The 22,817-nt window shown below is 36.0% G+C and overlaps 1 protein-coding gene across 8 annotated transcripts in view; it reads right to left on the reverse strand.

The window, feature by feature from the left end:
• The window catches only part of CEP128 (centrosomal protein 128), a 133,214-nt gene that overhangs the window by 38,556 nt on the left and 71,841 nt on the right, over positions 1-22,817 (reverse strand). For all 8 annotated transcript variants that reach the window (XM_055716223.1, XM_055716227.1, XM_055716226.1 and 5 more), the window contains one exon: positions 2,282-2,331. In XM_055716223.1, the coding sequence (XP_055572198.1) occupies positions 2,282-2,331 (50 nt within the window). The remainder of the gene's footprint in view (positions 1-2,281; positions 2,332-22,817) is intronic.

Below are 22,817 nucleotides of genomic sequence, written 5' to 3' on the forward strand. Positions count from 1 at the left end.
AAACCGCACAGCCCTTCTGTCTGCCTGTTCCCTGAACATGGTTTACACATGGGGTTTGCTTAGACTGCAAACAAAATGCATCAAGTATTAGCTTACTACATATAATACTACATATAATACTCTGTGTACATTAAGATAGATACCAAAACATGTAGACAAAAAAACCAACAACAATCAACATAGTCCTTGGTTCAGCAGAAACCAGGTCGTCTGGGTAGGACTAACGCCACAGGAAACCTATCCAAGGACTGTAGGCCTTGGGGGCAAAGAATACTATTTTATTTGCTACTGGTCCTTAATTTGACAATCACCTTCTAGCAATCTGCTTCAATGAAAGCATTAATACGCTATAACCAACTATACACATGCTTTGCTGAACTGGGGCTCAGAAGAAACAAATATTCCATACCACCTGGTTAACAAAAGGGTCAGTGTGCCAGGAAATTCCATATTCAAAGAAACTCACTTTCCTCTTGCTTCCTGTGCTTTATATATCGAGATGCAACAGGTTGGGGAGATTCAGTCAGGAGGACACGCAGTTGGTTTTCACAACTATTTGCTAGCAAAGCTGTACATATTCAGCCACCGCACTTTAGAACACAGCATCACAAGGACAGAGGATCCCAGACCCGGGTACATTTTGAGACATATTGGCTAAGCAGGACATAATACTATCTAGAAAAATAATAGATGGTTTTGCCGAATACTTTGACGGTGAAAGCACTGGCATCTGAAGGAGCAAAAAACTGCTACCAAGCGTTTGAATACAAAAATAGCAGCCAGAGCAGTACGAGTCACACACTGAAACCAGAACTGCCAGTTAGGGAAGGGCATAAAGCAACTTGATCAGGAACTTGACAGACCATCACTAATACAGGCAAGCACATATATGCCCACAACACACTCTTATGATGCAACTTTCTGCAATATAAAATTACTCCTCATTCAATCAGAAGTAACATCATTAGAACAATTTGTCAACTACAGAGCTTCACATGAAAGCAGATGCAGAATTGCTTCACATGAAAGGAGATCTTTTTACACTGATGTAACTAGATATGCACCTGTGTAAACTGCTTGCGCAGACGAGCGCTCAGCCTTGTTGAACTCGAGCTGCCAGAAAGCCAGGCCAAGATTTTTGTTTGAACAGGAAACAGCTGGATTGGTGTGTTGTGTAACTTGTGGGACTTGCAACTTGTCTCTTCTTACTGGATCAAACTGTTTCTACACTAACTCTTTTGATACCTCTAGCCTGCAAAATGCCTTCTATTTATTATAACAGAAGGGAAGGCTTATCTTCAAACAAACTGCACCAGTCAAAACATAATTTGATTTTCCTTAACAGCTTTATCTTTATTAATTTCCACATAAATGTCCTGCTTCCAGCACACTTCCAGAATGCTGCTTCATTGATACACTCTTCATACTGTACCTAAACTTTGTTTATATTCATGTTGGGTATTGTTTGCTGTAATTTCTTGTTAAAAATTTCTTTTTTGCTTTCTGCGTTCTGAAGAATACATACACTATTCTCCCTAAAAATCTCCCAAGCCTCATAATTTAAACATTCCAGCTTGGTTTTGCTTTCCTAGCCATTTTCATTTCAAAAGAGTATGTTTTCTTTGACTGTAATGCTTAAATAATATTCCAAAGCTAATTCTTACTTTCTAAGTGCAAATTTAAAGCGCTTAGCACAAGCAGCTTTAGTGCTAGATGACATACAATGAGGATTTACCATATTGTATCAAGTCCTATCATATATCAGCTGGTCCCTTCTTCCTCAGGAAGGTGATTATGGACATTTAATGTTTCAGAAATTTAAAATACTTAAAGTCTTTTACCTTCAGTTTTATTCAGATATACAGAATAAAGCAACACACCCAGAAAATCTCTATTTTACTTCATTGGTTGAGTTAAAGCATTTTTGCAGGTCTGAATGCAGATTTGCACTGCTCTTACTCGCATACAGTTTCAGTGAAGCCGGCAGCATAACACAACAGAATACCTTCGATATACAGTGTGACTTTAAAAGCAGCATTCTTTTCATTGATGGACTAGATTTAATGACTCATAGGAGAAGGCTGACTAATCTTCTCTAATGTGCAGCTTAATTGGCGGGCAGAAACTCAGCAGTGAGTACTAGCTATCAGGGCTGTATTTCGCTGATTATATTTCCAAAGCTGAATTTACGATACAAGGGAGAAATCATAGTGTTGTAATGCAACTTAGTAATTTTAAGGGTGACAAAAAGCGTAGCAAGTTAATTAAATAGAAAGTATACCTGGAGAGCTCCCATTTCTTCCTCTCTTCTGAGGGTCTTCTCTAGTAGCTCTGTAAAATGAAAAATGGAACTTGTAAATTCAACTTTCTGTCAGGCCACAAGATAGCAAAAGTACTGTGTAAAACAGCCAGTGAGTTTTTTGGTTTACAGCTTTCACAACATTCCTTTATAGCTGATTAATTGATGAAGCATGTTAGTAATAGGATTTTTTCAAATCATGGGCTGTTGAGATGACTAAAACCCAGCCATAAGACGACAGTCTGACTTGGGGGGCGGGGGAGGGGGAAGCGTTCGAGTGCATTCAAATTCACAGAAAAATTGCCTATGCTTAAATCAATTCTTTTGGTGTATTTTTAGAATTGAATGAGGAAAAAAAAAAAAGAAGAGAGATTCACTCTGAAAATAGATTAAAACAGAAGTATATAATCAAAACTATGCAATTATATATGAGAAATTACTCCAGGTTACTTTTTTATCAGCCAAGTAACATTCCCCTATGGAAATGAGTGTAGACAATTTTGACTATTATCACAATAATTACCTTCCCTCACTAAACCAGAACGATTTCAATAACAGAAATAGCCAGTTCACTGTAATAAAAATATTAGAAAATTTTCTTATGGTCTTTACACCATGAAAAGCTAATATCTTGCATTCACTTGTGTGACAATTATATGCATTGGCACATACATGCACTTATGCAACATTTCATGTTAGAAATGAATTTCTGTTAGAGTTCCGTGGGATATATCACATGAGTTGCTTTTCTATTTTATTTCAATCACATATTTTTATGATTAAAATTATGGTTTTGATCAACTGCATCATATTTAGAATTCTGGGAAACCTTTAAAGTTATAACCTCACGGAGAGCAGGGAAAACAAAAAACATGCTGCAGGCTTAGTATTATTTTAACTATCAGAAGCTCACTCGTGAGTTTTGCATGAGAAGAACTAAGCCAGAGACCAACTCTGAATCAAGATATGCTCCAGTTTGCTAGCAATTAGGAAAATTATGAAATTGCCTTGACAAGCTCACAGGACTGAATTCTGACTGTTAATTCCCTCAGCATCCAAGTACAGAACAGCTAACTGAAAGTACCTGTGTATAGTTCCTTAAGAAATAAAGATTACTGATAAATGCAGTTTGGTTATTAAAGAGTAGCTTCAATGATTTACAACAGAAACCACTTAAAATATTCCACTGACATGAATTTCCCTTCTTGCTGTAATTTCTCTCACCTTTTCTTTCTCCTTTCTCTCATTATGAAGCCTCCTTGTGAGCACCTTAAGCTGTTACCTCTTTTATCATAGTTCATTATCCATTTCTGACAGCACACAGATTATTTGAGACTTATTTTCAGGCACCAGTCCTTTAAAAAGTGACGTAGAGAACACGTACAAAAACTTCAGTTATTTCTCTCACAAGCAGAGAGATTGACTTGCTGTTCTTTCTCCCTAGCGCCTATGCAGTATTTTCAAATCCTTTTTAAAAATTAATAAAATGACTGTTTCTTCACTTTCTTTTGGCACATCCATGTTTTTCTGGATTATTCTTTGGTATGCTTTTCAGTACAGTCATTCAACTGCCACAAATTACTGGAGTTAAATATGCTGCCATCAACACTAGTTAGTGCAAGAATTTGGGTTTGGAAAGTGGCTGCTCTATATGTTTTCTTTGGTTATATTCCAGTATTGTAACTGAGTCGGTAAAAATGTGTATTGTAATATTAGCTTTTAACAAAAATGAGAAGGGAGGAATAAGTCTATGAGAAAGGGATGGAAAAGAAAGACTCTTCCTCAATCTCCATCTGACGAAAAAAAGATTCTTATGCTTCATTTTGCTTTCCATTCTAAAGCAGTATTTGAGATTCTGTAGTACAGACATGATTGTTCTAAGTGAAAAGAATGTTATTACAAGGTTCTTTTCAAAGACCTTTTATAAATGTAAGGTAAATTGAGCTTATTTCTGCTAATGGCCTCACATTTGAAAGTTCTGCATCTGAAATTAGGGATAGCTAGAATCCATTTACTTTATATCGTACCACTGCCTAAACTGACTGTCCTGCAGGATGTTCATAAAAACGTCCCCAGAAGGGCAGGTAGGTATTGAAGTGGTGTTATTGAACTGGCAGTATATACCTGCTTTACCGAGCCACCCTTTACAACCATATATTTAAGAACCAAGTTCTGCACTTGAACTGATGATTCCACTTAGTACCCCATCTAAAAAAATAGCATGTTTTCTCCAAAGCTAAAGCGAAAAAAAATAAAAAAATTAAAGCAACATGTATTAAACAGCTATACAAGAAGTCCCAATAAAACCCAGTATATTGTATCATTCTTTTAAACATTGCTAAGGTCAGAATATCTTTGCTTTTAAACAGAACTGAAAAGTTCTGTTTAATGGGTTTATAATTTGTAAAATACTTCCCATATTTAAGTTCTTGTGTAAACATGTTTTACATATTCAGTGCCGGAAAACAATGTTTCAATAAATTTCAGAGAGAGAATGCCTTGTGTCTGTAATATAGCAATGATGGTCACTAGCTCTAGTGGAGGCTCCATTCATTCATCCTGTGAACAGCCCGAGTTTCTCAAATTATAACATTCTTTCCTAAAGGAAGTTGCACAACGGCATGAGTTTTTGCATTTGTGAACAATCCTGCTACAATCATCTTTCAAAGCTTAATGTAACCACAGGGTTCTTGGGTTTTTTTCAAAGCAACGTATCATTATTCTCATGGGGCGCAGAACACATCAATTTATAGATTGTCTAGAAGAATCAGCATTAATCAAAAAGCATTACAAAGCCACCTTCAGGCATCGATGGATCCTCCCAAAAGAAAAATACATGGAAAAAGACAACATGAGACATTACTTTTAGAAATCAACAACTTCCTCTTTTATTTTTACCTCAATATGAAGCTCACAATGGTACAATGAGCTATAAGCTGAAACTATTAAAAAACCCCACAAGTACGTTTCAGTTGTTTAATAATGCTCAAAATCAACAGGAAGTTCAGCATATAGTCTGCAAAATTAGGGTCATACTTCTGTGTAGGTTTTTTTCAAAAAAATTATTTACTGTGGTTAAACTCCAAATCATCTAAGGTTTTATCTCATTTAGCTATGCATCAGTGAACACCAACTCAGTGTCCTTGCCGTTATACAACAGTGGCTTAGATTTATCTGATCAAACTTCCAGGAATAGAGCGGTTATGATTTAAAACATTCCATAAGAGTCATTATCTTTTGCAGTTTGCCTGATACTGAAACAACATAGCACGTTGCAAAATAGCGCAAATATTAACCTGGAGATGAAGATATTATATTCCATCATAACTTTCACATAAGTCAGGGGGGGAAAAAATATGCAGTTATTCAGGCAGAATTATCGCGCACACACACATCAGTTGTAATTTTCACTGCCAGTGAAAAATATCAGAAAATAGATTTAGAAGCAGATATGACTTGATTAGAATGAGTAAAATACAGCTGTACTATCTTATTTATCTTAGCTAATCCATTAATCTGCCAATAACCAACTAAAATGTTAAAAAAGCAGTTCAACTCCTCCTTTACCTCTGTGCTGGGAGTAACAAAGCTGGGAAGCAGGACATTGATGTTGTATTACTAGGAGCAAGCAACTTCCCGAGAACTTAAATTAAAAATCACAGATTTGAGAAAGAACACTGAATAGCCTTCATTCATTAATAAGTAGGAACTGGATTTTAAATACTGCTTGACCTCCCATTTTAAAAAACAAAAGATAGTGATAGACCACACTCTGCTCCACATTCTGTGAAGACTGATGTGCCAGCAAAAATTCAACACATTGGATCAATACCAGATTTGTATGTTCACCACTAAGAATTTAAATTTGGTACCTGCTAATTCACAAAATTTTCTAGCAAAGGGGAACACACAAATACAGAACTGTACACAAAAGCAGTTGTTATGGTTACAGATATCTAGTCATACAGCCAAAAACCCTAAAAGGTGATTCAGATGACTCTGAAGTTGGCATTTGGAGTTCAATCCAGTTCTGTGTACATAGCTAATGCACTGCAAATATATCCAAGATATCTGCAACCTGCTGGCAGATCTGACTTAAGACTCTGACCCTTCTGAAGCAGCGGCAGATGACACAGGAAACTATATAGCAACTCAAACAGCACACAAAATACTGCTACTGTGTGGCATTAAAACAAGAAATCCAGGTTATTGTCAGAAAAGAATGGATGTTTGGAGAAAATTGCCAATGTTTTTTTGCATCGAGCTAAGAACAGTTCTCCAAAACACGAGCCAGAGCTTTCAGTTATACAGTAGCAAAACTATTTCAGATTTCCCAAAGTTTGCGCCCTAGAAATATAGGTTTTGTGTTACACAAGCATATGGCAAACTCTTAAGAAATCACGTAGACATCCTGATCATATTATCTTTACAGTTGTTTTGATCAAAAGTTGCAGCGTATTTATTTCAAGCCTTTCCTATCGTTCTCACTTCAAATACTCATCCCATGGTTTTCAGTCATCGTTTGGGTAAGTTTCCCACGAAGCTGCTGAACAGATACTGCAGCATTCCTGTAGATGCACAAGGCAGCCAAGCAGGTTTCCTTCAAGTCTGAAGGAATTTTTGAGCAGCTGAGTAAACCAGTTTCTCTCAGCTAGAAATCACTTGCACCGCACTTGCATAGCAAAGTTGAATTACATATTATACCACTTACAATTTTCCCTTCATACAATGAATTGGACATTTTTGAGCAGTGAATTAAGCTGTTTCTAACTGAACCAGTTTAAGGAAAACATTTTAGAATAAATATATTCATGGCTAGTAGTGACAGAACACCCACAAGTTCACGCTGTACCTGTGTTGGTAGGATTCTGGTGGCTGGCCTCACAGTACCATGCCAACAGTCATGGTCCAGAAACACTCAATACTACAAGATGTTTCAATGAGGCTGGACCTTTGTACCATCAGGCCAGACACCACAAATCACCCTGGCACTAGAACAACTGAGATACAGCAGTCCCAGGACTTGCTTCAAACTAATTGAAACAATACTTGCCATGCGTGCAAGCCGTTGAAGGCAATTTCTACATAAACACATTATTACCCTAAAAGACCTCTAGAAAAACAGGTGTTTCTTAGAACCTTAATTTTTTGCTAGTGTAGAACAAGGCCCATAAATAAGGAGCATTTCAGAATGTGTTTATGTAATCCCAAGCAAGATTTAACAAAATAAATAAATCTCTGAAGTCAAAGGTGATACTGTTTGGATTAAATACCACATACGGAATCTGTAAGATATAGAATACTTCTATCCTGCTCATTTATCCCCACTGCATTCATAGGTTTAGTGAATGAAGATAAAGCATGCGAAATTTCAAAAGTTGGGGGGGGTGTCCTAGAATTATGTTCAAGTTTTTTAAAGTTTTTAATAGTTTTTACCTCCAGACTCTACAGTCACTGCATTTTTATTTTATTTGTAGCTTCTGCTAAACATAAGAAGCCTTAAGTGATTTTTAAAGCTGATTAGTTTTCCAATCCATTAGTAAACTGTTATATTAAAATTGAACACATTCCACTATCTTTAAAGATTATAATTCAGTTACCACCACTGCAATCAATGCAAGTGCACATCATCACCACAACTAAAACAGCTGTTTATCTAAATCAATAATTTTCTCATCCACCTGTAAAAAGACCTTCAAACTCAAAGGAACAAGGGATTCCCTTTTCCCATACTCTTTGCCTTCATAAGTTCTAGCAATTTACTAGCTACTGTAGTCTTTAGTAACATGGTCAATATTTCAAAAGAATATACTTTACACAAAACCTTGAAGTTCTTTTTAATGAATTCATTCTTTCAACACCCTTTAGGTATACACTTATTTTTGCTGTGGAACTTCAAAGCAGATTTTTAAATCTACAGTGGTGCATTTGTTTGCAGTAAGCTGAAGCAGTACCCACAATTGTAACAGAGAACGGAAAAAAGGCATCTGAAGCTAAGGGAGAAGGAAACAGTTCACTGCTCAGATCCCCAAAGACTTACCACTACGCAGGAAACATAACATACCGTATTTTCTTACTATCCCCAGAGGCTTAAGCAAGTTTGGTATTTTGTAGCACAACTTTCAAATGTTCACATCTCCAGTGCTGGCCTGGTCTAGCTAATTGCTTTTGGGAAAAGGATAACATATAGAAGGGAAATGTAATCATTTGGGGGGGGGGGGGGGGGGGGGGGGGGGCGGGCGGGTTAGGGACAACAGAGAAGTGCAGCTTAAGAGTCTCCGATAATTTTCTTTTAAAGTCATACTCATGCTTGTGACTTTTACGACACTTTTAGGAATTAGTGGTATCTTACTGGATCAGGCCTAAAATCATGCAGCCTAGGTCCCACTTCAGACAGTAAGCACAAGTGGATATTAAGAGGCAGGACAGGAAAAAGGTAATATTATTTACTTTAATGGCAACTTCCTGCAATGAGCAGCTGAGAGAATTCTTAAGAAAAAGGGCTGCATCTGGACCATCCACAACCTAGCTGACCTCCATGAACTACACTATTTCTTCATTGAACCTATTTCTTATTTTGGATGCCAGAACATTTTGCAACTAGTTCTATAATTAAAGCACGTACTGTGTAAAAACCCCATGCTTCCTTTGTTTTAAACATGATGCCTGGACTATCAAAGACTTCTTTACATGTATAAATCTTTCTTCTAATTTACTTCCTTAGTTTCACAATGTTATTTCTCTTTGTTTCCTTTTCATCTTGTTTCGTATTTGATGTAGGTAGTTTAATTTTGAGTATCTCCCACATTTTATTTAGAAAACCTCTTCCAACTTTTCATTTTGTCCCAAGATGTTCTAAATTCTCCTCATTAGTTCTACACTCTCTCTGTACCTACCATTAGCCGAACTACTAATGATGCACTTCCGAATTCAGTGTAAGGAAGACAAGAGTGGATATACGTATATTTTTCACATAAAATGTTTAAGTATACAAGAAACTATGCCCAGCTGCTATAACCCCTTCTCCTGTCTAAATATGCTTGTGTTAGAATAGTTTGTCTGAATACGAGATTCAATACATTCAGAAAACTATATTACAATATTATCAAACAAAAAATTATAGGTTCCACTGTGCTGCTTAAGCATTTTTCTGCTTAAGCGTTTTTAAGAGGCCTTTACCAAAACAATGAGGTTTTGGGGTTTTTTTTAATGCTTACACAAGACTTTTTAGTTCTATTTCTGGCTTTACCACTCATGTTAGTACCTTCCTGGGAAATGTTCTGTGCTTCATTTAAAAATGCTAAAGACAGTACTTTCCTATCTTCACAGAGCTGATGCAAGGTTTAAAAAGTGCACAGAAATCCACACAAAAGACATTCTTATGAACGCAAAAGGGTGATAGCACAAAATTTCATTAAGTCTTAAAAACTGCCTGACTTACTCGCTGGGAGAGAGATGATGTTAGACTATGCTTACCATATTTATTTTGGACTACATTGATTCTCACTTGAAAGCTACTGCAGGAAGAGTAGAGAGAGGGTTGTGAATATATGTATAGTTAACGTATCTTGAAGAACAACTGCAAGTAATCAACCCATTGTCTTCCTTTGAATGACTCCTGCGCACCAGCAGACATGCTGCAGCAGATTCCAAACAGCTCCTGAGGGACCTTAGGGTTAACCTCTAGTTAATTAATGACCAAAGAACAACATCTAGGAAGTGATGCTTCCTTTGGGATACTTTAGCAAGTTCTAGTAAGTTTCAGTAAGAAACACTTAGTGACACGGACATACCAGAAGACTAACATTGAAGTAATAAAATGTCTTATTCTGAATCAAAGATGATCACATTTTCATAATGGAACCAAGTCTCAGAATAACAGTCATCTAGCTCAGTGGTGTTACACTGTCAAAGGTGTGTACATTTCTTTATTACCAATATATATGTATATTTATTATATGTGTATTCATTATCAATAAATATACATATATTAGTGGTGTGTGCTTAAAAACATTTTACTGATAGGGGTATGCAATCAAAAAGGTTTGGAGACCAGTGCTCTGTACTGCAGAACAATCTCACTCCTGGAGTGAGCAGACCTATGGCTGACAGTCAGCATTCAGTATTTGAATTTTTTCAATACAGGCCTTCAATTTTCCTAAATCTGGAATGTTTTCTTGGCCTCTTACTCCAAAATTCTTTCTTGTTTTATGTCAAGCTGCATACGTCATGTAACATGAATTAAGTGGAAAAAACCCAAAGTTCAAGCAAAAGCAAGGTCTAATGAGAATGTCTATAAGAAGAGAAAAGGGTGGGAAGAACGGGGAAGAGAGAGAGGAAAAAATGAATTTACAGTAGAGGGACCAAACAAGTATGTGTGGCATATTATTCAAAGAGCAGCTCTCCTACAAGCAGTGGATCATACCTAGAGACCTTACTATGGCTCTTGAGTCATTAGTGATGTGTACCAACTAATCTTTATGAGGAACGCCAAACACATCTTTCTATCTGGAAGAGAAACTGTCCGTATGGCAATGTAATTCTTTATAGAGATTTGCCATCTAGAGCTATGAATATCTTCTCTAAACAGCTGCCACTATTATAAATTCAGAGGTGCTGTCCCAAGTAATGTTTGTTTTCTGAAGTAGTGTCCAAATAAGCAAGTTCAATTCCAGCCACAATAGAATGCAGGGTCTCCTCTAGAATCTAGCGAGATGGTACACCAAAATCAACACAGCTGGGGCAGCAGCACGGAGCAGTTAACTCTCCGAAGCACTGAGAAATCAGCAAGCCACATCCGCAGAGCTATAGAAAACCTGTTTGCAGTAGAGCTATAGAAAATCTGTTTGCAAAACATTAGGGAAGATTTGAGTAAATACAAAGATGTAAAAACATATAAAGTCAGACCACCTGTATTTCAGTTTTTGGCAGCCCCAGTAATCAACCAACTCCTCTTAATCCTAAGCAGCCACTTTTCTGCGGCAGAAAGTATTAGATCTGCAGTGTGATTTGTGCTATGGACTTTACTCTGGTTCCTCTGCTGCAGGATAACACCACCATCTTATTTGGTAACTTTAATTGAAGCCTTTACTATACCATAATTCTACTGACAGAGAAAACCACTAAGGGCTAAATTTCTCTTTATGCCTCTATCTAATGATTTCTTAGACTTTTATTTTATATATATATTTCACAATAAAGTAATAATGTAAACAGAACTTTCTTGCCTGAAAACAAGAACTACAGATGTCAAAAATGGTACAGTAAAATAAAAAAAAACTGAACAAAAACATGGAAAATTGATCCAGTAAAGCAAAAGTTTATCTGAAAGGCATGGTTTCTGCCACAAAAATTAAAATGGAACACATCAGATACCAAGAATGTACTTGCCAAAATTTTATTTTTCCAGTTCTTTTTAATTAATATCTTGGTTGGCTGTACAAGAACAGTTTGGAGTTTCAGGATGCTGCCATTTCCTGATTACACATTAAATATCTGCTTAAAAAACCTATATCCATAAATCTGCAGGAACCAGAAGGCAATGTTTAAGATGAAAATCTATCCTCAAATCAATATGAAAACACCCCTAATAATTGTGATCCACTCTCGTAACATTCTTTATGTCCTGGGTAAAAATTTACCTGTCAACATTCATCATAAAAATCTTAATAAAGATACCAGTGATTAAACAAACCAGAAGGCTAAAGTGTCAATATCACATTTTTTTCCATTCAATACACTCAAGGATGAAAACCCAACAGAATATAGCAGGAGAACCCAGCATTGCTACTGCCTGCGCCCTTCTCTTATGTGAGCTAAGGAACGTTGTCCTGTTAACTGCACTTCAACACTTCCAATCAACGTGAAATCCAAACCTCGAACTGTAACAACCGTGGAATTCTTCTGGTCATTGTAGCTTCAGGGTTATGTCTTCTACTCAGAGGTAACAAGACAGAAATTTTAAGTGCAAGATGAACTTCCTTCATGGCAAACAAAATGCTTAATACCATTAAATGTAATAATTAAAACATATAAGTTAAGAGAAAGCAGTTTCAAACTTCATCTTACTAAAAGATACATATCCCAAAGAAAACTCATTAACACACACACACACTTAGTATTTGTCTTGAGGAAAAAATAAGATGAAAAACCCTACAAATAAAGATAATATAGATCATTGAGATCCACTGAATTTAGGCATTAACCTGACACTCAAGAAACTCAAAGATAACACAAGTCACAATGAAAATGTTAATGTGAATGAGAAACAACCTACTTCATTGGCCCTTTGCAACCGTCTACTCAGTTAGTTGCAGTTACCAACAGACTGAACTCCACCAGTCATTGGCTCGAGTAATTGAACAAAAAGCCAAACCAAACACGTTGTGCTAAAAGAGAGCCCTCTGACACCAGTCCACCACGCTTACTGTATAGGAGAGAAGAACAGTAGCTTGCAACAGTAACCAGCAGTTACTGCTTACTTTTGCGTTCTGTGACTTTTTCAGGATTTTTTTAAAGATAACATTCTTTGGGTCAGTACGCGTTTGCTTCATGTAAGTCTGTTCTCACAATTTCTGTTCCTGCAGAGGTTTAAAATGGGTATTTTCATTGTTTCAAAAGTGTGCTAGCTGAAGACACTGTAAATCCAGTCAGTAAATACTTGTTAGAAACCATATCGACATCATCTCTAAAATAGTCTGATAAGTAACTACTTTTTCTTCAACAAATTTGCATGAATGTGAATTTGACAGTATGTGAGAAGCAGAATCTCCTCTAGATGAAAAAGTCTTACAGTCAAGATAAACAACAGCACTTCAAAGAAAGTCTGTATCTTGTGCTTGGTACTATCTTGAAGAGCATCAGTCACAATAATTTCAAGCTTCGCCTTGAGTAGGTGTAGCCACTCTTCTTTTAAATAGATTTAAACACAGCTTGTACAGAATTAAGGATTTTGTGACTATTATTAGTGCTCCTAAGGCCTAAAATGCCATTTCAATAATGACTTGATCTACTATGAGATGCAACTGTTACCATGCATGTAGGTGTCGATTACTCATGCAGCAGTACCACTGCCAACTAGTACTGGAATGGAGGCAAAAGCGTTTCAATTATAAATAGATCTTGAGAAGAGATTTTATTATTATTTTTAGAAAATATAACCTACAATGCTAGTGAATAAACACTTCATATTTTACAAAAGGCTGCTGAGAAGCCAGCAAATGTTTACCCTAGCAGTCTAATACTACATTTATACTACAGTGAAGTTCTTTACTTACAGGAGTTAGCTTTAAATAAGCTACTAAGGGTACTAACGACCACGTGATTACTCCTACTTCATATCCAACAGAAGCTAGCGCAACCCCAGCTGAAATGGTGCTGGCACTAAGTGCTCCAGTTCCACCAGATGTGGTCAGTTCACCTCAGAGATGGCATTTGCAAAAAAGGCATGGAAGTCTCTTTGCTTCCTGCCTTTGGATGTGCATTGCTCTTGCTTACTGTGTCCTGAGAAAAATGTGGGACCTGGACCTTCACAAGGGTCAATTTTGGTCATTACAATGAGAACAGAGCATACTGGCAAAACCCACAGATAGTCCTAGGTGGCTAACAGTGAGTAAAATATGGTTATAGAGGGGTCCAATGAGGAGCAGGCGTGAAACATGGGAAGGAACAGCTAGCACAGATGGGAGTGAGAGAAATGAAGCAAGAATTTTGTCTCCAGTGACATTAAATGGCTCCGTTGAATGGGAAACTACAGTCTGACCCACTAACTCATGATTATTTTGGATTTGTGTGAGCTGTAATCACACCTCTGTCCATAGCACAGATCTACCCAAGCTAACTGACCAATGGCTTTTTCTCCCATCGTTTCGATTAGACACCCTATTAAATAACCCGGAAGGAGGGAGGAATCAGCAATATGTAAAAAAAAATATAGTAAGAAATCTTCTCAAAGTGAGGTCTTCAGAATAGTTGACACTTTAAGCAGAAAATACAGTTGATGATTCTGTTTTGTCACTGCATACAATATTTAATTGTTACAATTCACTCCCGAATGGAGAAACATTTCCCTTCTGACTATGAATAAAATCTTCCAGCAATACACAGAAAGAAATTGCAACTTAATTTGTTTTCATTCACCAAGTGCAAGCTTGAGAAGATAATTTGTCATTTCTTGTTTTAGAAAATTATGTTGATATGTTTATGGGCAGAGCAGCTACATTAAAATTATGGTATGGCATATAGAAATGACAAACCAGGAAATTGAATGCCACTTTCTTCAGTGAGTTCTCTGTCTTAATATCCTAGGCTTTTCTGGTTTTGATGTTTATCATCCTAACCGTATTTATGCATATCAGCAAATTTCCTTTTGGCTGCATCTGGAAGGCAGCTGCAAATCTTAATGCAAAAGTACACAGAACTGATCTTGGACCTAACAGCTAAGGAAGGGTCAAAGATTGAGGGTATCAAGGTTTTTGAAGCAGCTAGTACAAGTCAGTTAAAGGGAATTAACTGGGCACACCAAAGGAGGCTGGCAGCTGCAAAACAGAAAGCTTTTCTAGCCAAGGACACTTGTTACTTGAGATGAGTAATTCTTTGGAGCTTAGAAGCGTATTTCCTAATTGGGTTGTTTGAAGTTCAGAGCTAAACAGTCTATTTGCAACATTCGCAGCAAAGGACAGCAGATAACATAGGAAGTTGTAAGATACTGGTCCTGAAACTGAGTTTCCCTACCAGTCTCAGAAAAAAACAAAAGGAAAAAAAAAAAAAAAAAAAGAGATCTTTTAGCAGCTTAGGCATTTTAATAAACTGTCAGAAGAGTAAAGCACACAAAAGTTATAGCTCTGTGGGATTCAGTCCTTGATAAGTGCTGCAAGAAAGCTTTTAATTCTACCAGGTGGCCCTAAGACCCAAACAGCTTCTAAGAAAACATTTCCTTCAGTCCAGCACACACACACACACACAGAGGTCGGCGTGTCTTGCTGCAAAACAGAGTACCTCCCCAAATGTACGGAAGGTCCTCCTTTGTAATTAGGCAGGTGTTAGAAACCACAATATAATGCAACTAGCAGTTATAGAACACCCCAGCTCCCCACAGGTGCTTTAGAGGGAGATACAAGAAACCGTATTCTGGCAATTACGAAGAAAGCCGTAATGGTAACTCGTTACTGATTTTCTCCGCTATAGACTCCAAGCTTCTTCCTTGGTGGGACAATCCTGTGTATTGGCCCCTGGTAACTGATGATAGACAAATGAGAATTACCAACTCATGCTGGTAAACATTTTAACTCTCAGTGACTGGAAACATTTCACTTAATATCTAAAACCCTATTTTGAAAATTCTAGTATCTAAATGCAATAAATTATTATTCCCTCCATGTAGCCATGTGCAGGAAATATAACAATTCCAGTAAATTTTTCAGGGAAAAACGTTTAATACATAGATTTGGAGGGAAAAAATCTCCTATACTTTAAAAGAGAAAAGAATATTAAGAAAATAATTAAACATTTAAGTTAGCCATTGCTTCTCATGCGCAAGGCATATAAACATAAATTTTGTTTCCCGGTTTAACAAACTGAATAGCAACACCAGAGCTTTGTTTTTCTTGTGTGCATTGGAGTATATGCCATTTTCAACTGACACTTGACTTTTTATTTCTGATCAATCTCATTTCTAGAGACTGATCACAACAAAACTTAATTTACAAGGCTGTTTTCACTGAGTAAAAAGGTAAGCAGCTATTAGTCTCAGAACAGAGATTACATGGAGAAATGAATATCCAGTACGAGCAGTATAATAAACATTATAAACTTGTTACACAGACATTGTAAACACTATTATGACGTTGACAAGAGCTGCACATGAGTTATGTTTCTTATAGAATTGCTTATCCCACTCTCTTAACACTACATAATTCTGCAGGTAGAGACATTCAATTAACATTTAGCAAAGTAGAGGCAAAATGACTGTCAGAATCCCACAAAAATGCCACTATAAATGGGAGCACACATTGCATATCCTACACTTAATTCTTGTATCTATTTACATCATAGTTGCATGTCTGTTTAGTCTCAACAAAATGCTAGGAACAAACAGAAGTTTATAAAGCTTATAAAATGTTTTATATGATTTATGATAAATGTCTCTTGTAGCATAATTTATAAAAAATACATTGACAAGCAGAAACCTCAAAAGTGCTTTTGATAGCTGGGGCATCGTCTCCTAGGTTAGGAATAAATTCTCAACAGAGTCAGGAATGGAGAGGTACCAAGCAAACAGCAAACCGGATATGCCTCTGAAGGGTGTAACTGTCGTGAGACATAGCTTAAAGTGTGCATTGATCTGCTCACGCCCTTTGGGAAGTCTGTACAGAAAACTGGTGTCTCGGAATGTATGCTCAGTGTTGAAAATTCAGACTACTTACGTAAGATTTTATATCCTTTAGCAATCTTGCCTAAAATATGGCTCTATTTCTCTACCCTTGTGTTTTTCATGTTGCATAAGTCAAAACACAGTGACAGCAAATTAAAGCTCCTGAGCCTGAAAGTAAAGGTTTAAGCCCTAGCTCTAAAATAGTACTTTGCACTGTGAAAATATGGTTCCTTACCTTTTTCAGAAAGCCAGAAAGTAAGCAAAACCAACTTTTCAATCTGGTTTCCAGAAACTGTTTTATTTCTTTTAGCCAAAAGTCTGTATCCTTTTCTGTGGATTCTATTTTTTTCCCCTTTGTCCAGCATAATTTCATTTTGCTGCAATATTACATTTTTACTACCAGTATATTTATTTCAAAAGGTCTTTTAGTCAACATAAGGACCAGATATTTTTTTCCTGCATGACAATCTACAGAATAATGAAAATAAAATACAAATCACAGGGAACTTTTAGTTTCAAAATATTCTTTGAAATTAACCACGCTAAGTTTCTCCGAGTATATCAAGCTTTCTGACAGCATCTTTTCCAGCCCTATTCTTTACCCAAAGCATGTTACAATGTAACACACAACTCTGCTTCTATACACATTTGATCCTCAAAGTTCATTTCTCCCAAAGGACTAACTTTATCAGTATTGAGATTTTTTCCCCATTGCATAAGAACTTTTATTGTGCCTTGAAATGTCTGTCCTGCTGCTGTCATGATACATATTTTACATACTAGCAAACTGGTATACTTCGACTGAAGGACAATGGTATTAGAACTACTTCTGGAATAAATTCGGTTCCTGTTGGATCCTGTTTGCTCTGCTGAAACAGTGCAAACAAAGTCTTTAAAACAATGTCCTTAAGAAAACAGAACTGTCTCTTGCAGGCCCCAGATTATTCCTTTTCCTAAGCCTTGCTCTTAAAGTCCCATGTGCAACCTGCAGCCAGTCTACACATGCACTACATCAGAACAGAACGGACCATACACAACAAAGTTTAAGGTACTAGAGAGCTGACACTGCTTTGCCTTGACCTGGAGACACAACTGTGCAGTCATAGTGATGATTCAGATGGAGGAAGCAGCTACACAGCTTCTGATGACCACACACTACTTACACAGCTCTGTCAAGATGCCCTGGTTACAGCTGGTACCGCTGTCAATGAACGGACACTGGTTACCAACATCTCTTCCAAACCCAGATACAGGATGGTTCCTGCATCTGTCCAATACTGTAACGGCACTACTCATACAGTTAGATTATTACAAGCTAGCAAATCATGATCAACTTTGAGTATTTAACTCCCAAGCAACAAAAAGAGAAATTAAGAAAACCTTTAAAAGATGAGTAGCAACAAATAAAATGCTTAAATTAAATCATACTTATTCTGCACAGCACCATTTAAGGAAATAAGAAATTCTACTCTGTCAACTAAAAGTGTTTTACATTAACTCACATCCTTTTGATAATAACAGGTTGGCACATGAAAAAATGCATAATCTATAGCTGAATGACCTGTAGAGTCATACCATTGATTCTCAATCACAGTAAGGATGAAAATTTTCATCATTTAGTAGTAATAATAGCAGTTTCATTGTGAATAATTATTTTGAAACCAAAATTTCCTTCCATATAAAAAGCATAATCCATTGATTACATTAGACTGCAAAATAATTATTTTTGTTTAATCAAGCTCTTTTAGAAATCAGAAACTGAAGTGTTTCAAGTCCAGATCAAAACAGGAGTTCCAGTTGTATGGTAAACATCAGATTTTAAAATACAGTCATTTTTAAAACAGCCAAAAAAGAAAAATCTTAGGAGACTTCCAGTTTTTATTCACTCACACAATGAAATCTTCCACAATATCAGGAGTCAGCCAGGAGGTGTTACGCTACACACATACTACACGTACAATACATATATCGGGAAGAATAGAAAACTGATTTTTTTTCAAATTTGAAATATTTTTACAATGAGTTAGAAACATTCCAACCTTAAAGGTCAGATCTTAATCCCACTCTATTGCTTGATTCCTAGCAGCATGTGTTTCACAGTAATACATGAAAAGTCCATGGTACAACATCATTAAACTCAGCTGTGTACATAAGTCTTATGGTCCAAGAATGAAGTATTAATATTTCTCCAGCTTTTAAGAAAAATGAGCATGCATATAGTAGAATTCTTACATTCTATTCTTACTTAAGAAGCCATTTTAATAATAAAACATAGCTCCTCCTTCCCTGAACACAAGGCTGACATGAAGCTATGCAATGCAAACTTCCTCCAACTCCCATCACACATCTCATGCCTTGACAGAAGCAAGGCATCTGAAAAACTAAGTTTTCAGTTTAAATTTATCAATTTAAATATGTTCCTGGTAAAAACAGCAATTTATAATGTTCATTAAGGATTTGATAGGGAAACTGTGGATCAGCAAACAGCTATAAGATCATGACAGAACCCACTTTCTCCCTTAGTCCTATCTGGGCATGTATTCAAGGACTTGAAAGGCAAAAGACTTCTGCAGCCTCTGACAGTCTCAGTTACATAGACTTTTACCATTTCTCCTCTTGATAAGTTTTAAAACTGGTAACTATGATAAAGCTTCTTTCTTTAAAGCCATGAGATTAACTTTTGAAAGGAATGTCATTTTTTCCTACTTATCTCAAAATATCCCAGATCTCCTCTTAACTAATACTATTGCTGTCGCCACTATTCCTCTCTTTGGATTCTATATATGCAATTGCTAATGTACCCTTAGTTGTGTTCAACAACTCAAAATAGGACTCAGTTTAACAGTACTTCATGCAATTAAATGCTTGTGTTGATTGACAGCAGGCTGATATAGACTCCATTACTGAATTTGTATAAATTCTGAAGTATTACCTACATTTTTTCCTGTAAACTGAGTATTAAGCTTGCTTCGCTGCTCTGTAAGCAAAAAAAATATTTAGATTTTTTTCCTTCAAAATTTCTTGAATTTTAAGATTACTCTTTTTAGATTATTACCAGTCCTTTAGAATCTCTTAATAGAAGAAGTTAATATGTAATGAGATTGTAAAGGGGTGATAAAGCCAGGCACAAAATCTTTACGTTTATATTCTCACTTTTCAGCATGGATTACATCTTTGAACGCCTCAAAAGAAAAAGAATAATCAGCTTAAGAGAAAAAGATAGATGGGCAAAATTCAGAATAATTATTCTTTTCCATTGAATTCTATTCAGACTAAGCAGTACAGTCTTTGGATCTTAAGGTTTCGCTTATTTGATACTACTTCAGACATCTCACCACTAAGTATTAGCTAAAAATTAGAAAGCATACTTTTACTGACAGCATCATAGGAGTGGAGTTCTTTGTGGGAGGGTGGTTCCACTCAAGATCTCAGGAAACTATCATTGCTTGAGCTCAAAGCCACCACAGTGCCCTCCTTGAGATGTGAACCAAAATTCAGCTTTTATGTTATTTGCAGACTACATGCTTGACTGTCCACGATCCTGCCTCCTTGGCATCATACCTCCTCAAGATAAAAGAAACATTCTAAACTCAGCTCCCTTGAAAGTCACAGCATTTGTTAATAAGGTAACGGGAGCCAAAGTACTGTGCTGAAGAATACGTGTCATAGGCATAACTACAACAACTGTACAAAAAGCGCTACAGCTCTTCGTAGCAAACATTACTACTACTGAGGGACAAAAAGGTTCTATTATATCTCTTAAAACCGTAACTTCTTCAGTTTCCAATTCTGAAATTATAAAACAATATTTTGGCAATTTTATAATCTTTGCATTATACTCAAGATTGTGCTCAGTTAATTCTGTCCTTCGAACTCTTCCTTTATAAAAATATGTGCCGTGGAATCTAAGCTCATTGCATTAGAATAAAATGCTTTCATTGGGATTTTTCATTTGATATAGCTTCTTGCAAGAAACAGCACACTGTCTGGTCATCTCACTTTGCCAATTAAAGTTTTTCCATACTTAGAACATTCAAACATTCTTTTCAGAAAATGCTGTTCCTAGAGCTTCAAACTAAGCAAGAAAGTAACGTTTTAGGGCCAAGTTGTCAACTGTAATTAAAATCAGGACAAACTTTTTGTCTAGGCAGCTGAAGTACGTACAACATACACTGATGCAGTATGACTGTATGCATGAAGTACATATATATTTCTAATAAATGCATTTCCTAATGTTTTGAACTTTGTTTCTTTCTCTAGGGGTAGGCATCTCAATTTACAAGATATACTAAAAACAAACAAAAAACCCCACAACAAAATTATACTTAGAAGTGTTAGAATGATGAAACAAGAATTAACATAATACATTTTACATTTAAATATTTCTGCTCAACAGATTTATATATGTATATAATGTTGAACAAAGGTGTTTGTCAAATACTGGAAAATAAATACTGCAATATGAATGTCTAGTGTTCAAAAAAATTTTTCTCAGAGTAGAAAGGTGGTCTAGAATTAGAAAATTACACTGAGAAATAGGAAACCAAATCCAGCTTTATCCTCAATGCACTCTTATTTTTGTTTTAAATAACCAGGAGGAAGCACATTATCTCTATAACTCAACTATTGTTTCTGTCTAGCAATAAACCAATATTTTACATCAGCAATGTTTAATAACAGTGCTTAATAACCTGCAACTGGATTCCTTTATAAAATAGTCTTGGGCATGATTTGCATACTTTTGCCTATTTTATGACCTTATCCTAAATAAATAAAAGATCCAGACAAGAAAAATACTGTGACCCTTTTTGCCCACAATAAAGAAGATTGAAATGTGTGTCCATTATTACAAGTGGGTTTTTAATAAATTACAGACAGAGACTTGTTATTTGGAAAAAAACACTTTACAGCTTATTGTTCTAATCACTGATACTGTATGAACTATACAGTTAATTTGCTTGCCTTGCTTGACTCAAAAGGCAAAAATCCTTTAAAAATGTTTTCAATTACAAAAGCCATCAAGCATTTAATAATACCAGAGTTCCCATTCTGTAAAACCAAAACCAAGAGACCACGTCAAAAAGTAATGAAAAGCTGAATTTCAGATACAGCCAGTTGTTACCTTGAAGATGCTAATCAGAGTAATAAGTTCATTAAATTGATTAGAACCTAGCAGTTTGTCATACTTAAACCACTACAAGGAAAAAATGCACAGATTAATTAACCACCTAATTTAATCCGCTGATTTAATCTTTATATAAGATAAAAAACAGCTTGTTTTCCTTTTTTCAAGGATTCATTTGTAATGCCTATTCTGTAATTAAAACTATTTTGTTGTATACAGTCAAGATTAAGAGTTGATTTTACTGGAGACTGAAGTTTTTCTCAAGTGAGAAACTTTTTGGTAGTGAAACAGAACTTTACTTCAAATCCTCCAAATACACAATATTCAATAGCTCTCACTTTTGGGGGGGTGGGGGGTGGGAAAAGGTTTTAAAATCACCTGTCAGCTGAAAAGATATAAAAAGCTGTTAACATACCAATGAACTACACTGAAATGCATATTCTAATACAGTCTGACAAACCCGAGGCAAAAACATAACGTTAGCTCTAATTTTAAAAGATGCTGAATACATAATATAGCAATGTGCAAGATTTCAAATACTTCTTAAAATTTCAACAGCTTTGTTATATCAAAAAATCTTAGATAGTAATTTTCTATTCATTTCTGCTCAAACTTCCAACATGATTCATTAGTATTTTAGACTAAAGTGACTTTGACTATGGCAATAGGTGGGAGGACCATAAAGCCCTTTGCTCAGTTTCATTTCCTGTAAGACAGAATATTATTTAATTAAACAGGCATCTCTAACAGATATTAAAAGAGTTTCCTGGGAATGCTATTTATGCCTAATGAAGACTGAGTGACAGACAGCATGTTTCCGTTATGCACTTCTCAGGAAAGCATTACATTCAAGACACAAGCTTGAAAGTGCCTGCGTTGGTTGGGTTCTTTTGTTTGGTTTTTTTCAAAAACAGTTGTAAATCAGTGATGCTGATTTAGTATGGAAACACTATATAACCTGAAAGCATGACAATGCCTTCCATGCTGAGTCAAGGAGTTCTGATAAAGTTGTACAAATGCTT

The sequence above is a fragment of the Falco cherrug genome, chromosome 7, assembly GCF_023634085.1.
Source record: "Falco cherrug isolate bFalChe1 chromosome 7, bFalChe1.pri, whole genome shotgun sequence".
NCBI classification, from domain to species: Eukaryota; Metazoa; Chordata; class Aves; order Falconiformes; family Falconidae; genus Falco; species Falco cherrug.